The sequence below is a fragment of the Kickxella alabastrina genome, assembly GCF_025024165.1.
Source record: "Kickxella alabastrina strain RSA 675 chromosome Unknown BX661scaffold_5, whole genome shotgun sequence".
Taxonomy (NCBI): domain Eukaryota; kingdom Fungi; phylum Kickxellomycota; class Kickxellomycetes; order Kickxellales; family Kickxellaceae; genus Kickxella; species Kickxella alabastrina.
In genome coordinates, this window is record NW_026251476.1 from 21087 (window position 1) to 34544 (window position 13458).

Genomic DNA, 13458 nt, shown 5'->3' on the forward strand with positions numbered 1-13458 from the left:
GGATGCAAAAAAATAAAAGAATAAATGGTAACTGGCCGACCAAAGTAAACAAATTTGCTGGTCTGTGTGGATCACGAAGCTCACATCTGCACATCAGTGCCTAGGCACTTTGCACACCTATCTCTGCTCGTTTTGCTTTTTTGTGATATTGAAAGACTCTGGCCTCGGCTGCTAGGCAATATTAAGCAGGACAATACTGGATGCGACGCTCAAAACAGGCTGCCACTCCGTGCCAAGTGTGAGCACTGAGACATTTACTGAGCGGCGACCTCCGACCAACTTTACACGAAGAAAGCAAGATAATTTGAGTTAATCCATGCTAATCGGATCAGTGATTTTAGTCGATATGACTGTCCCCATTTTGCAGTGGATTTGGTAGGGCAGAAATAAACAAAAAGAGGGCTTACGTATGCTGTGCGCAAAATAATGCCGAATGAGCCCAATTATGTGTTTGTCATGACGATTGCATAAAACCATTTTCTGCTTTTGTAATTTAAACACACTTCAATTCACTTTCTGGTATTTTGTCTCTTTCAAACATACTTTTTTCAAATCCACCCTTAAATACAAAATAATATGGACGCTCAGTTTGCCATCACCGGCCGGGATTTCGTCGTTTCAGTGACTGACAAGGCGATTGTCCACTCGATTGTCAGAATGAAAAACAACCAGGACAAGACATGCAGGCTGTCGTCACACACACTCATGTCTGTCACCGGCGAGGCCGGAGACACGTCAAACTTTGCCGAGTACATCCAGGGCAACGTCAGACTTTACAGCGTGCGCAACTCGCAGGACATGGCGCCGAGCGAGACAGCCAACTTTATTCGCAACGAGCTGGCCACAGCTTTACGCTCGCGCAAGCCGTATCAGGTCAACCTGCTGGTTGCTGGCGTTGATCGGAACTCGGGCGAGGCCTCACTTTATTGGATTGACTACCTGGCTGCCATGGCCAAAGTTCCGTATGCGGCACATGGGTATTGCGCGTACTTTTTGTACGCTGTTATGGACCGCGAGTACACGCAAAATATTACGCTTGAGCAGGCCTTTGTCATTATCAAAAAGTGCTTTGCCGTCCTGAAGGAGCGCTTCATAGTGGACTTTCCCGATTTCACCATCAAGGTCATAGACCAGAGCGGCACACGCGAATACGCAGTAGCCGACATTTAATGCGGGCGCCCTACTCAGCCTTTTCATTTCACTTTTTTCTTTTTCCCTTTGGCTCTTATACAAATACCATGAATCCAGTTATTCAAAACCATGGGTCCCGCACAACCAACGGCCACGCAGACTTCGTCATTGCCGCATCGCGTGATCTGAGCAAGTGTTTATTCCTAGATTAATAAAAATCAAATCCTGCGATCAATTAGGATCTGCAATCTTTAGAGCAAAAATAATAACATGAAAATGTTGGGGTTGAAAATTTTTCACTCGTTGTGATTCAACACGAATTGTTCTGTTTCCGCGTCGTATAAAAACTGGTCCTGACCCGTGTTGAGCACCTCAGTCTTTCTTCTTCTCTATCAAGTGTTTATGCTATTTTTTATTTATAATTCCTGTGGCAGCATTTTTAGTCTAATTGGTACGTTTAGATTTATTTTCACCCTGCGAGTACACCTTATTCTGTGTTTTTTGTTTCCAATGATGATTTAGGCATTTGACTTTATTTATTCCTCCACCCTCTTTCTGAGGCTGGATGGTCTAATGACGAAGACCACTTTCTACCGAATTTTTTTCTGAGAACAAAACGTAAAAACGTACCTTTTTATATGCACCCACATAAAATTGCATTTGCACTAACTTGAATTTTAACGCTTTAATCGATATAGGACTAAAATTGCAAGCCGCGACCTGTTTATAGCTTTGTTTTGTATATAATAAAAACGTATTAAACTACAGATGGAAAAACATTAAGAATTGAATTATTTACTAGCTACGGGTACAAGTTATAATAAACAACCGTTGCGTGGTAAACTGCAAACAGCGTTAATTGACTGCGCGCTGAAATATACTGTTTCTTAAAATACCTGGGCTAATACTCAGATTGACGGCATTTTGTTAAAGGAGTACACCGATTGACTGGCCGCGGAGACCAACGATACACAAGTAAATTAGAAGTGGGGTGCGAAGCACAAGATGGACAACAATATTTAGGTGGAATTGTGCTGCATCTCCCTGTTGTAGATGGAGGCGAAGCAGTTTCGGGACTAACGTGCGGCAGTGTAGACTTGATTGTTTCTCTTCGACCAATGGGTCTGAATTATCAGAGACGAAACAAGCTGCAAGAGGTAGCAGAAGGCCAGAAATCTGAGTAGTATCGTGTTAACAATGAATTACACTGCTTGTTACACGATATGCTTGCATGTGTACTGTAAGGCGAACTTTGATAAAAAGAGAGGGTTGGAAGGACAAGGTCATACAGCGTAGCTACAACATTTTTGATATCAATAATGCGCTTGGATAATACATTTTTATTATCAAGCTTACTTTTTAACATAGTTTATTAAAACTTTAATGAATAGTCAAATTTAAAAGGAACCCCGTAAAAGTGGAAAAGGATCATGTAAACCAGCCGCATATTCAGATAGACAGCAATGCCATGGCCTCAGTACCGATACACAATATCCTCCTTCGCATCAACAGCATTCCATGCGATATCGAAAAATTAGAACGAAATAGGCCAAGGTGGGCAAAATTGTTGCAGCGAGAGAAAATAGATTTATTATGCGAAATATAGAAAAGTAAGACAAAAATTAGAGTTAACGATTAAGACTGATTGTCTACTGCGCCACCTTGCGGAAAAATTGTTGCAGCGCAGCATGCCCAAGCACACTCCCAAAAGCATTGCTGATCTTGCTGTTGTCGCCCCTTTTTATTGGAGGCTTTCTTCTAAAAAAGAATTTAGCTCAGAATAGCAGATCAGGCACCAGCTCGAGATGAAATACTCATCGAACAAAAGCACTCAATCCCTACTTCTCGAGCATCTTGCATAGACCATTACTCTTTATCGGAGCAGTCTTCCACATCGCCGTTGCAGACAAAACCATGATTATTACAACTGTGCTCTTGTCGAAAGATGCATATGACAAATGTGCTAAATTGGCGTCTGCCGACTTGGTTTGAGCCATTCATCGTTATGGTGCCCAGCACACATTCCAAGCCATTATCTTCCCTTTTCAAGAATCAAGATCGTCATCATGGCCGCTATACACATTTCTGTTATTGCTGGCTGACATCAAGGAATACCATGCTGTTTACAGTTCTGCCCACACAGCGCTGCCCCCTTTTCAATTCCTTAAGTAATTTTTGATACTTAAATATAATAATTTAGACCCACATTTTTATAGAGCACGACAGTCATACTGCAGCTTGTAGCAAAGTCAAACCCCATTGTGATATGCAAGGTGTGCCAATATCCGCCACGCAAGAACCCACATCTTTTTTCAGCACACATTTAAGGCCAGAAATAAAAATATTAGTCTGCTCATTCAATATTTACTCTATCCATTAAACTCATTTCACAAAGTAAAAGCGCACGCAAATGTGGAGTATTTCTCATTTTATTTGTTCATACGATGACCCTCTTTAATATTTTTCAGTCAACGGTTGAGAAAAATTAACCAGACGGTCGTAGCTTTAATAGATATACCAGTGTAAAACCCAGTGGTTAAAAGGAGTATTAGATGCTTTTTTGTGTTTCTATAAAATGTTTTTTAATTTTACATGATAGGCATATCGTTAAATTGTAGCAAGAGATGTAGCTCAGCACAACAGAACACTTGTGCACTTCAAGCCAAAAAAACAATACCCGCCAGCCTATTTAAATGAGGTGTTGCGATAAAAAAATATTTATTATGATAAACTAAAAGAAAGCTAAAGAGTAACTGCATCAATCATTTGTATTACTCTACTATTTATATTGCTCGTATGCAATACTCCCATATATCTGAGTTGGGAATTAACTAGCGATTGATTCATTAATCAATCACCGGGGACAAGCCGCATATTCTTGTATCAAATGAGGCCTCTCAACCCCATCCTTCAGTTTCAGCATTTTCATTCCACATTCCACAATCCATATTTTTCTTGCCTACGACTATATAATATCATTTAATTAACATAAAGTTTAGCCTACTCATACCATGTGCAATTTATTTAAAAAGTGTACCTGGTTTTCGTTTGCAAAAGACGACTTAAATATATATTGGAACTTGAATCCGACCGTCGGTAATCTGATGCCGTTTTTAAAGGAAAATAATATCAATAACACTTTGTAGGGAAAAGATAAGCGCGTGCGTGTACCTTTTTTAGATCAACTTGTAGACCAGCTCAACAGGCCACGCGTGAGAAAATAAAGCTTTTTCAAAGTTCAACTTCCACATTTTATGCGTTCAGTGCGATTAAAAATATGAATTTGCTTTTTTTCATTTTTTTAGTCCACGCTATTATACCAGCCAAAACTGCACTGCACGGCTGCCCAAGCAGTTTATTTCTTGCTATTTGGCAATGTGTGAGCATCAATATTAATGATAGGCTTTTTCTTATACTGAGCACTGAGTACTGCGTAGAATGCATATTAATAGCGATTTTAATATTTTAATATTGTGTTTAGTGCATATTGATTGTGCAGACATTTAGGCATGGCATCAATAAGATAAAGATTATTAGCAAACAGCCGGCGGCTTTATTTTAATTTCTGTAATTGCTCAAAACTCACACCATTGAGTGCTTTTTATAATATAGTCATAGATATATATAGTATAATTTAATTTTAAGAGTATCACATTACAAATAAAAATAGCAGGCATGCTCGTTGCTTGAAAACTGTAGCTGTTTGCTGTCCTGTGGGAGCGTTGTGGCAGAGTTAGCAAATTACTTGGAGGCAGAAATTTTTTTTGGGTTTACCTAACCCCCGACTGGTCTCAAAAATAAATAAAGAGATAGAAGTAGAAGTAGCTGAACTGGCAGAAGCGGCGTCCTTTCTGGGTCTGCCATGGCTGCATTTAACCACATGTTTAGATGGAGTCGCATGATCAATTATGTTATTGTTGGGTCAACCGCGTTTGTGTGTAGGAGGAGGAGAAGGAGAAGCCACATGGGCAGCGGCAGCATTATTTGTAGGCCTGCCACGCTTGTGTGCAACATGAAGTTATCTCTGCTGGGCAAGTAAAAAAAGCTCAAGGGTTTCAATGCAACTGTGAGCGCAGGAAAAAAACTGAATAGAGTGGGCACTAATGTCATTGCAATCGACAGGGCATGTAGGCATCGGCGACGGCCCGTTGATTCCACCAACAGGTATGGCAACAGACGGTGAATCAATAGCTGTGTGGCGCTTGTTGACATGGTTCACAAATTGTTTGCAGAGATTAATGACCACAACCATGGCCACAATAATCCTAAAAAGCTGTCCTCAAAGATTCAATTAACTCCATCCCTAATAATGACCATATACACTTGCTGAAGGTGATCTGTGTCAGCGGTTTTTGTGTGCTTAGACAGCAGGTTCTGGTAAAGCTTCTTGGCCTTGTTTGCCACAGAGGACCAACTAATATAACAAAAGGCAGACAATTTTGTAGTGGGTGCAGTGCAAGTATCAGAAGCGCATTCACCAATAGGCTTCACATCAGCAATGGCAAACCCATCGTCATCAGACGCATCATTATCGGGCCTATCGCTGTCAGACCTGTCACCATTGGGATTGTTGCTAGCGGATCCAACTAAATTATAAACAAGTCTGCTGTCGGCCTGCTCGATATTGATCTGCTTCACGCAAATTACGCCACTAGTCGGCTGGCTGACCTTGTTGGAATTAGGGATATTGCGCCAAAACACTTGTACCTTCCACTCGTCATCAGTAATGACCTCGTTATTACTGAATGACTTTCCAACCAAGCCCTCAAACTACCTCAGTGCATTCTTTTTTGTGACAATCTAGATGCTACAGGAAAAGTTTTACCAAGTGTAGGGAGCTCCTCTTTTGTGGCATTGCTAGTAAAATATAAAAATAAACAATTTATCAAAAATAATGGTGAGTGAGTGATTTTTATAATATAACCACTACAGTTATCATGATTAAAATCATACGTGCTTACTAAGCATTTATATCATCTGCAGACTGCTTATCCCTCACAATTTCAGACAAAATCCGTTGCGCCATCCACAAGTTTTCCTTGATTGGAATGGAAAACCCGAGTGTGTCAAAACGTGACTAGTTTTGCTATCATATCGTTTTGCTTGCGGTCACCTTTTTTCCTCCACGTTTCTTGAACTACAAAAGCAGTGCGTGGTAAATCTGATACGGTCCAAATTTTATGATAAAAAGAAAACCTGTTCATCACTTCATGGGCCGATAGGCGCAACAGTATGTAGTCTTTTGATGTCGTAGTTCTCATTCATCTGCATAAACCCCATGTGATCACAAATGACGTAGAGTCGAAGTCACCCGCGCACCTGAGATTAGCAACTTCAAATGCCGTTAATCCATTTGGAACCATCTCCGTGTGCCTACTAGCTGGGTCGTCAAGCTTGTCGGTAAGCTTTCCCACTTTAGTAATAAACTGGTGTCGCTCAGCGTTGGTCTCCACATCTTTTATCAGAGCGTCTATTGTGGTAACCAGAGTTGACTGTAGCAATAAACTCACCAAGGGTCCTTTCATTTGATTGGGCGATACAAAGTGCTCTCAGCTGAAAAATCTCAAGCTCAGTAAAGCAATTTTTTTCAAGCGCCATTGCAATAGAAAAGCTTGAGACAAAAGTAAATAAATAATTAAAGAAAAACATTGTAAATACACCAATTGTGACATCAATTATTGCGATGTCACGTGACAATTGCAATTGGGAATTTGCGATTGTTTAAAATTGTGATTGTTTACGATCACGATTTCTATTTTCACAAGCGATAGTTTCGAATAGATAAGCGGGGCTCTTGAAGCTCCCTTATAGTGGATTTTTAATAAAATTAGTTAGTACGAATAAGTTTTATTACATTTGGTAGCACCTCCATATTTCGAATTTTTAACTCTGAGCGCTTCCTCACCCAACTACCAAACAGACCAGACCGACATGACTGACACCAAGACTGATACTGAACAGGCCTTCAGGGCCATGCGCCTCCGCAATGAGGAGATGAGCATGGAGAGGAACATTGGCGACATGCTCCCAATGCTTCTCCCTAATGACAGGGATGACCAAAACGCCCAATTCAAGGTGGGCCAGTGGGTAGACAACATAAAGTCTATCCTGACAGATGAACAGGTGGAGACCAAACTGTGGGTCCGCATTGCCTGCCGCAAGATCCCCATAGAAAAACGTGTCGAGTTCAAGGAATGGGCAACCAAGAATGGCCGAAGAAATGAGGACATGGATGCCCTGCGTGACTTCCTGCTGGAGTCATATGTTAGCGCCGCCACTCGACTAGATGTCTGGCGCCGTTTCCGTGCACTCAAAGCACCAACAAACCTTGCTGAACTTGACCAGTACGTCGACCAATTCAAGACATATGTCATCCTCCTTGGGATGAAGCTGGAGGATGAATATACAGCACTCTTCTTCTCAGACAAGCTCCCCTTGGATGTCATGGATAAACTGGTGGCCAACCTTGCACCCAAGGACACAGTGAAGTTTGTGGATCTTGTGACCCGGGCACAGAGCTTTTTCCACGTATACAAGAATATTGGAATAGCCATGGAGGTCGATGCACTAAACACCCCCCGCCGCCCTGGACTGCCACCATACAGCCGCGTAAGCAAATTCTGTACACTAGACGAGTACAATGAACGTGCAAAGGCTAACGTATGCCTTGCCTGTGGCCAGGACCACATTCTCCGTCACTGTCCCAAGAACCGCCCAAATGCGACCAGGAACTGAAGGACAGCGAGTCTCCAGTTCTAACTATTTCCGAGCTAGCAGTCGACCCCTCACTCTACAATAAAGCTGCTGCTCCTAAAACCTCGCCGGCACCCCAACTCATCACTTGCGCCACTGTGCTTGGCACCACAGTACATGCACTGATAGACAACGGCTCCCAAGCCACAATCATTAACAAAAAAACCCTAGAAAAATTAAACCTGACGACCCGTGCACTGGACAGGTATCAACCAATCTCCCTGGCAAACGGCACACACTACCAGAACTGCACACTGGCTTGCACTGTCCCCATCCGTTTTACTAACGACTTGGTGATCCCCGTCGAGTGCCTTGTGCTCCCTGTCTCAACAGACATCATCCTCGGCAATGACTGGCTGAGGCAGCATGACAGCACCATTGCCTGCAAGAACGACAAACTGGACATCACATACAGGAACAGACGCTGGACACTGACTGGGTTGCATGCACCGGCAGACGACCCCTCAGTGCCCCTGACCATTAGCGCGCTGCACATAGCCCATGCAAACGACGAGATCGAGGGCTGGGGCTGGCTAAAACTATCCTTCCCGAACGACACCAGCACCACAGCGCTTCAGGTCGCAGCAATCAGTTCAACAAACGAAAACCACCTGAAGCAGCTTAATGAGAAATACTCGACAGTGTTATCACAGCCGCCAACTGGCCGCCCAGCAGCAGGTGGCCCTGAAATGGAAATACATGTGCAGGATGGGGTGGTGCCTATCACACGTGCACCCTACCGCCTTGCCCATACACAGATGCAAGAGCTCGAAAAGCAACTGAACGACTTGCTTGCCAAGGGCTATATCCGCCCGTCAACGTCACCCTGGGCTGCACCTGTCCTCTTTGTCAAGAAAAAGGATGGCACAATGCGACTGTGTGTTGACTATCGTGGCCTCAACTCAGTTACCATCAAAGATGCCTTCCCAATGCCGCGCATTGACGACCTACTCGACGACACCCGTGGCGCCAAGATATTCTCCAAGATTGACCTGGTGCAAGCATACCACCAGGTCCGGATCCGGGATGCCGACATTGCTAAGACTGCCTTCCGCACAAAGCTTGGATCCTTCGAGTTTACTGTGGTACCATTCGGCCTGACCAATGCACCAGCAGTCTTTCAGCGAACCATGAACCACGCGCTACGCAGCCTGATTGGGAAGTCATGCATAGTGTACCTCGACGACATCCTAGTGTACTCGCGCTCTGAGGCAGACCATGCCAATGACCTCGACGCAGTGCTCGCATGCCTGAAGCAGCACAACTTACACTCAAAGCCAGAAAAATGCACGTTTTTCCAGGAATCCGTCGACTTCCTGGGCTACGTTCTGACTGCTGATGGCATTGCAACTGACCCACATAAAGTAGATGCAATCAAGGAGTGGCGCACGCCTGAAACGACAACAGATGTACGCGCCTTCCTCGGGCTAAGCGGGTATTATCGCCGCTTTGTCAAGGACTATTCAAAGGTTGCACTGCCCCTGACGGATATACTACGCCTTGACAAGTTTGCTTGGAGCAATGCTGCTGACATGGCATTTTCTGCGCTCAAAAACTGCCTGTCAGAGGCCCCAATCATCCAACAATTCGACCCTGACCGCGAGATACAACTTGAGACAGATGCCTCAGGCACCGCCATTGGTGCGGTGCTGCACCAGAAGCATGACAGCCATTGGAAGCCTGTCGCCTTTCTCTCAATGAAACTGAATGATGCACAACGCCGCTACCCAGTCCATGAACAAGAGCTGTTGGCAGTGATCCACTCACTCACACAGTGGCGCCATTATTTGATGGGCGCACCATTTAATGTGATCACCGACCATGAGTCCATCAAGTACCTAAACACACAAGTGACACTCTCAAACCGTCAAGCACGCTGGCTGAGTTTACTTCAAGAGTTTGACATGACAGTGACATACCGCTCAGGCAGCAAGAACCCAGTCGCTGACGGCCTGTCCCGCTCACACACCATGCAACCAGACAAGCCACCCATCCAAGAACTCACAAAGCAATCGCTCCCTGCACCTAAACCAACAACCACACCTACACCTGCAACAATAGATGTACAACAGCCACCACCACCGACAAACAAAAATCAGCTGCTACTGTCGACACTGCCACCACCACAACTGACAAACACAAACCAACCACCAGAACCACCAGCACCGAAACATACCGACGAACCAGACGATGACATCGAAGACCTGATCAATGCTCTCGACAACCTGAACCTGTGCGCACTGACTGTCCCAACGACCAACGAAGACACACTACAAATCCAACTCCTACACGACGACGCAATAATGCCCTGCAAGGCACACCCAGAGGATGCTGGTTTCGACGTGTTCTGCTTAAAGGAAATTATGCTCAAGCCCAAGACATGCCTGACGATCCCGCTGGGCATTGCTGCCACAACACCAACCGGCACATACCTGCGTATTGCCCCATGCAGCGGCCTGGTGTCCAAGGGTGTCACCATTCTTGGAGGTGTTGTCGACAGCAACTACCGTGGCGAGATATCGGCGATTTTGTTCAACACAGGTGCCAAGTCAATTCCGTTTGCTGCACACGACCGCATAGCACAGCTGATCCCGACCAAGATTTTACTACCACGCCTGGAACAGGTCGATTCCCTCAATACTATGCTTCATGGAGCCAATGGGCTTGGCTCTTCAGGGATGGGGGAGAGAGTCGAGCTACGCATGGCAGCCATCACAGCAATGGCGCTGAAGACGAGCGCAAACCCCGAAGACTCCTACAAGGGTGACAGCAAGTTGGAACACATGATGGAAACAATTAGCAGTGGCAAAGAACCGACATCCAGAGCTGCACGCGAGATTGCTGACAAATTCCACACACAAGGTGGCATCCTGTTCAAGAAAGGACGCCGTTGCGTCGGCTCAAAACAAGACAGATCCTTGCTGCTGGCTGAGTTTCATGACACTGCAATGCATCCAGGAATCCGACCAACATACGACAAGCTGAGCGAGCTGTTTTACTGGCCTGGTATTTATCAGGATTGTGAGAAGTACATCACAACGTGTGACCTGTGCCAGCGAGTCAAGGGCAGCAACAGGCCAAGTGATGGACCACTGCAGCCACTACAGATCCCACGACGCAACTGGTCAAGCGTGAGCATGGATTTCATAGTGAGCTTACCTAAGACGAAGGATGGATATGATGCAATCATGGTCGTCGTAGACCGCCTGTCCAAAATGGCACACTTTGTACCAACACACAATGCCGCGACCGCCCAGAAGACTGCTGACCTGTATTTCGAGACCATCTACCGCCTGCACGGCCTGCCGGAATCCATTGTCTCTGACCGCAACCCGAAATTCTGCTCATCATTCTGGACTACACTGTGGAAACGGACGGGAACGCAACTTAATATGTCCACTGCCAGCCATGCACAGACAGATGGACAGACAGAGCGCGTAAACCAGATACTCGAGACAATGCTGCGCGCAATGTGCAACAACAAACAGAACGACTGGAACAAGTTCATGCCACTCGTCGAGTTCACCTACAACAGCCGCAGCAACAGCTCGACACAGCACAGCCCGTTCTATACGAATTATAGCTTCCAGCCACTGAATGCCGCCGATATTGTGTTCGACACCTTAACCACTGACCCCAATGCCGACGCAGACAACACAATTGTCAAGATTAAACGAATTAGCGATGAGGCCAAGGAAAACATAGAGTTTGCACAACTACGCATGATCAAGAACCACGACAAGAAGGTAACCATGCCCGACATTGTACCGGGTGATGAGGTCATGGTCTCCACAAAATTCACAACGCCACCTTACCTACGCAACCGGTCTAGCAACTCCCTGCAGCATAAATGGGCTGGACCCTACAAAGTCGTGAAGCAAATCGGCCGAAATGCATTCCGCCTCAAGCTGCCGCCGGACATGCACATACATCCAGTCATCTCATGGTCACACCTGAAAAAGTACCATGCCGCCGAAGATCACCGTGCCGAACTCCGCTCAGAACCCCCGCCTGTAGAAGTCGCGGGCCATCTCGAGTACCATGCCGAGAAAATCGTGAATGACCGTGTGTGGTGCCGTAAACAACAATACCTGGTCCATTGGGAAGGTTATGGCGTTGAAGGACGGACATGGGAAAATAAGAGCAACGTGGAGGAGACAGAGGCATACGACAAATACTTAGCAGCGCATCCAAAACACAAGCCGATCGCCGGAGTCTGATCTTAAATGGGGGCAAATGTGACATCAATTATTGCGATGTCACGTGACAATTGCAATTGGGAATTTGCGATTGTTTGAAATTGTGATTGTTTACGATCGCGATTTCTATTTTCACGGGCGATAGTTTCGAATAGATAAGCGGAGCTCTTTAAGCTCCCTTATAGTGGATTTTTAATAAAATTAGTTAGTACGAATAAGTTTTATTACACCATCAGTGTGTGGAATACAGAGTCACAGTCGTGTATCAGCAATGTAGTAAAGCAGGCTGTCAACTTCCTCAAAATTGTGACATCAGAAATGGGGGCCGAGTTACGTGACAGCGCAGACGTGTAAAATATATTTATGATATTTTACGCGTACAGAGAATTCTGAATAGTGAGCTCTTCAGCCCTTTCCGTAGTCTCATTTTTATTAATATATATTATAGCTAGTCCAAATCTCATTACATATCTGGCCTTATCAAACGTTGGGGTTTAACTCTTATATGAGCTTTGTTAACGAGTGTGTTGAATACTAGACTCATTTATGTCATAAAAACTAAGGAAAGAGAAGCGCATAACTAATAAATCTTGTTGCTTTACCCCTTTTATAACTATGAGTCTTAGTGCTCACAAATAAAATGGCAACTGATGGGCATTGGGCTACTAAGGGAATGTGTGCCCAACAAGCTTAACCAAAGGCTTTTAGTTTGTTTAGCTTTTTTTAAATAAAAAAATTGTTTTGCTATTTCCAACTGTTGTCACAATTTGCTTGTCTTGCTGAAATTGAAAATCTATAAAAATGTGATCGATTTTTTGACAGGTTGTGTGTATTGTGCTTTTATTGCTAAATCAAGATTTAATAATCACATGCTGGTTTGTGGTTTCTAGAAGGCTGGATTGTCGTTTGCGGTTCATCCATCTTCCTTCCATGCACTATAGATAAAAATCGGTAATTGATTATGTCAAAGTGCCACTGCCGGTTCATTATTCAAGGAGCCACAATAAAATAACAAAGTAGCATTTCATTTCATGATGGGTGGGGGCTTCCTTGGCTTGAATTAAAAAGATAGGAGCAATCAATAGGTTAAAAAGCCACTAGGCCTAAATAATAATAATAATGCTTGGTTACTCTTTGCCCTTTTTTTATTTATACTTTAACCTATTTTTTTAATACTTTATTTTTTAAAAGCATTCGCATGCACAAAGAGGGCCACGGCGACAACAAGCAGCCGCAGCCGCAGCCGCAACAGCAACAACAGCAACAGCAACAGCAGCAGCAGCCACAGCCACAGCGGAGACATAGGCAATCAGTTGGCGAAATTCAAAGTCAACTTTTACCTCCTAATGTGCGCGCGCCAGGAATTCCGGAAAGA

General features: G+C 44.5%; 3 protein-coding genes across 3 annotated transcripts; 1 reads left to right on the plus strand and 2 right to left on the minus strand.

Annotated features, from left to right (window-relative positions):
• Positions 1-408: 408 nt before the first annotated feature.
• On the plus strand, positions 409-1387 carry BX661DRAFT_178694 (proteasome component C11). Its single transcript, XM_051534991.1, has one exon. It carries the CDS (start codon positions 577-579, stop codon positions 1168-1170), a length of 594 nt encoding a protein of 197 aa, XP_051393267.1. The 5' UTR covers positions 409-576; the 3' UTR covers positions 1171-1387.
• A 3587-nt stretch (positions 1388-4974) lies between these two features.
• Positions 4975-5347, minus strand: BX661DRAFT_178695 (uncharacterized protein; the record flags this gene model as incomplete). Its single annotated transcript, XM_051534992.1, has 1 exon — positions 4975-5347. A coding segment is annotated over exon 1 (301 nt), but the record flags the coding sequence as incomplete, so codon positions are not given.
• A 71-nt stretch (positions 5348-5418) lies between these two features.
• Positions 5419-6656, minus strand: BX661DRAFT_196770 (uncharacterized protein; the record flags this gene model as incomplete). The annotated part of the gene is made up of 3 exons (XM_051538073.1): positions 5419-5523; positions 5623-5895; positions 6420-6656. 3 exons carry the CDS (start codon positions 6654-6656, stop codon positions 5419-5421), a joined length of 615 nt encoding a protein of 204 aa, XP_051393269.1.
• Positions 6657-13458: the final 6802 nt, after the last annotated feature.

Coding starts and splice junctions, on each gene's coding strand:
- BX661DRAFT_178694 (XM_051534991.1), top strand. CDS start 577: ATGGACGCTCAGTTTGCCATCACCGGCCGGGATTTCGTCGTTTCAGTG.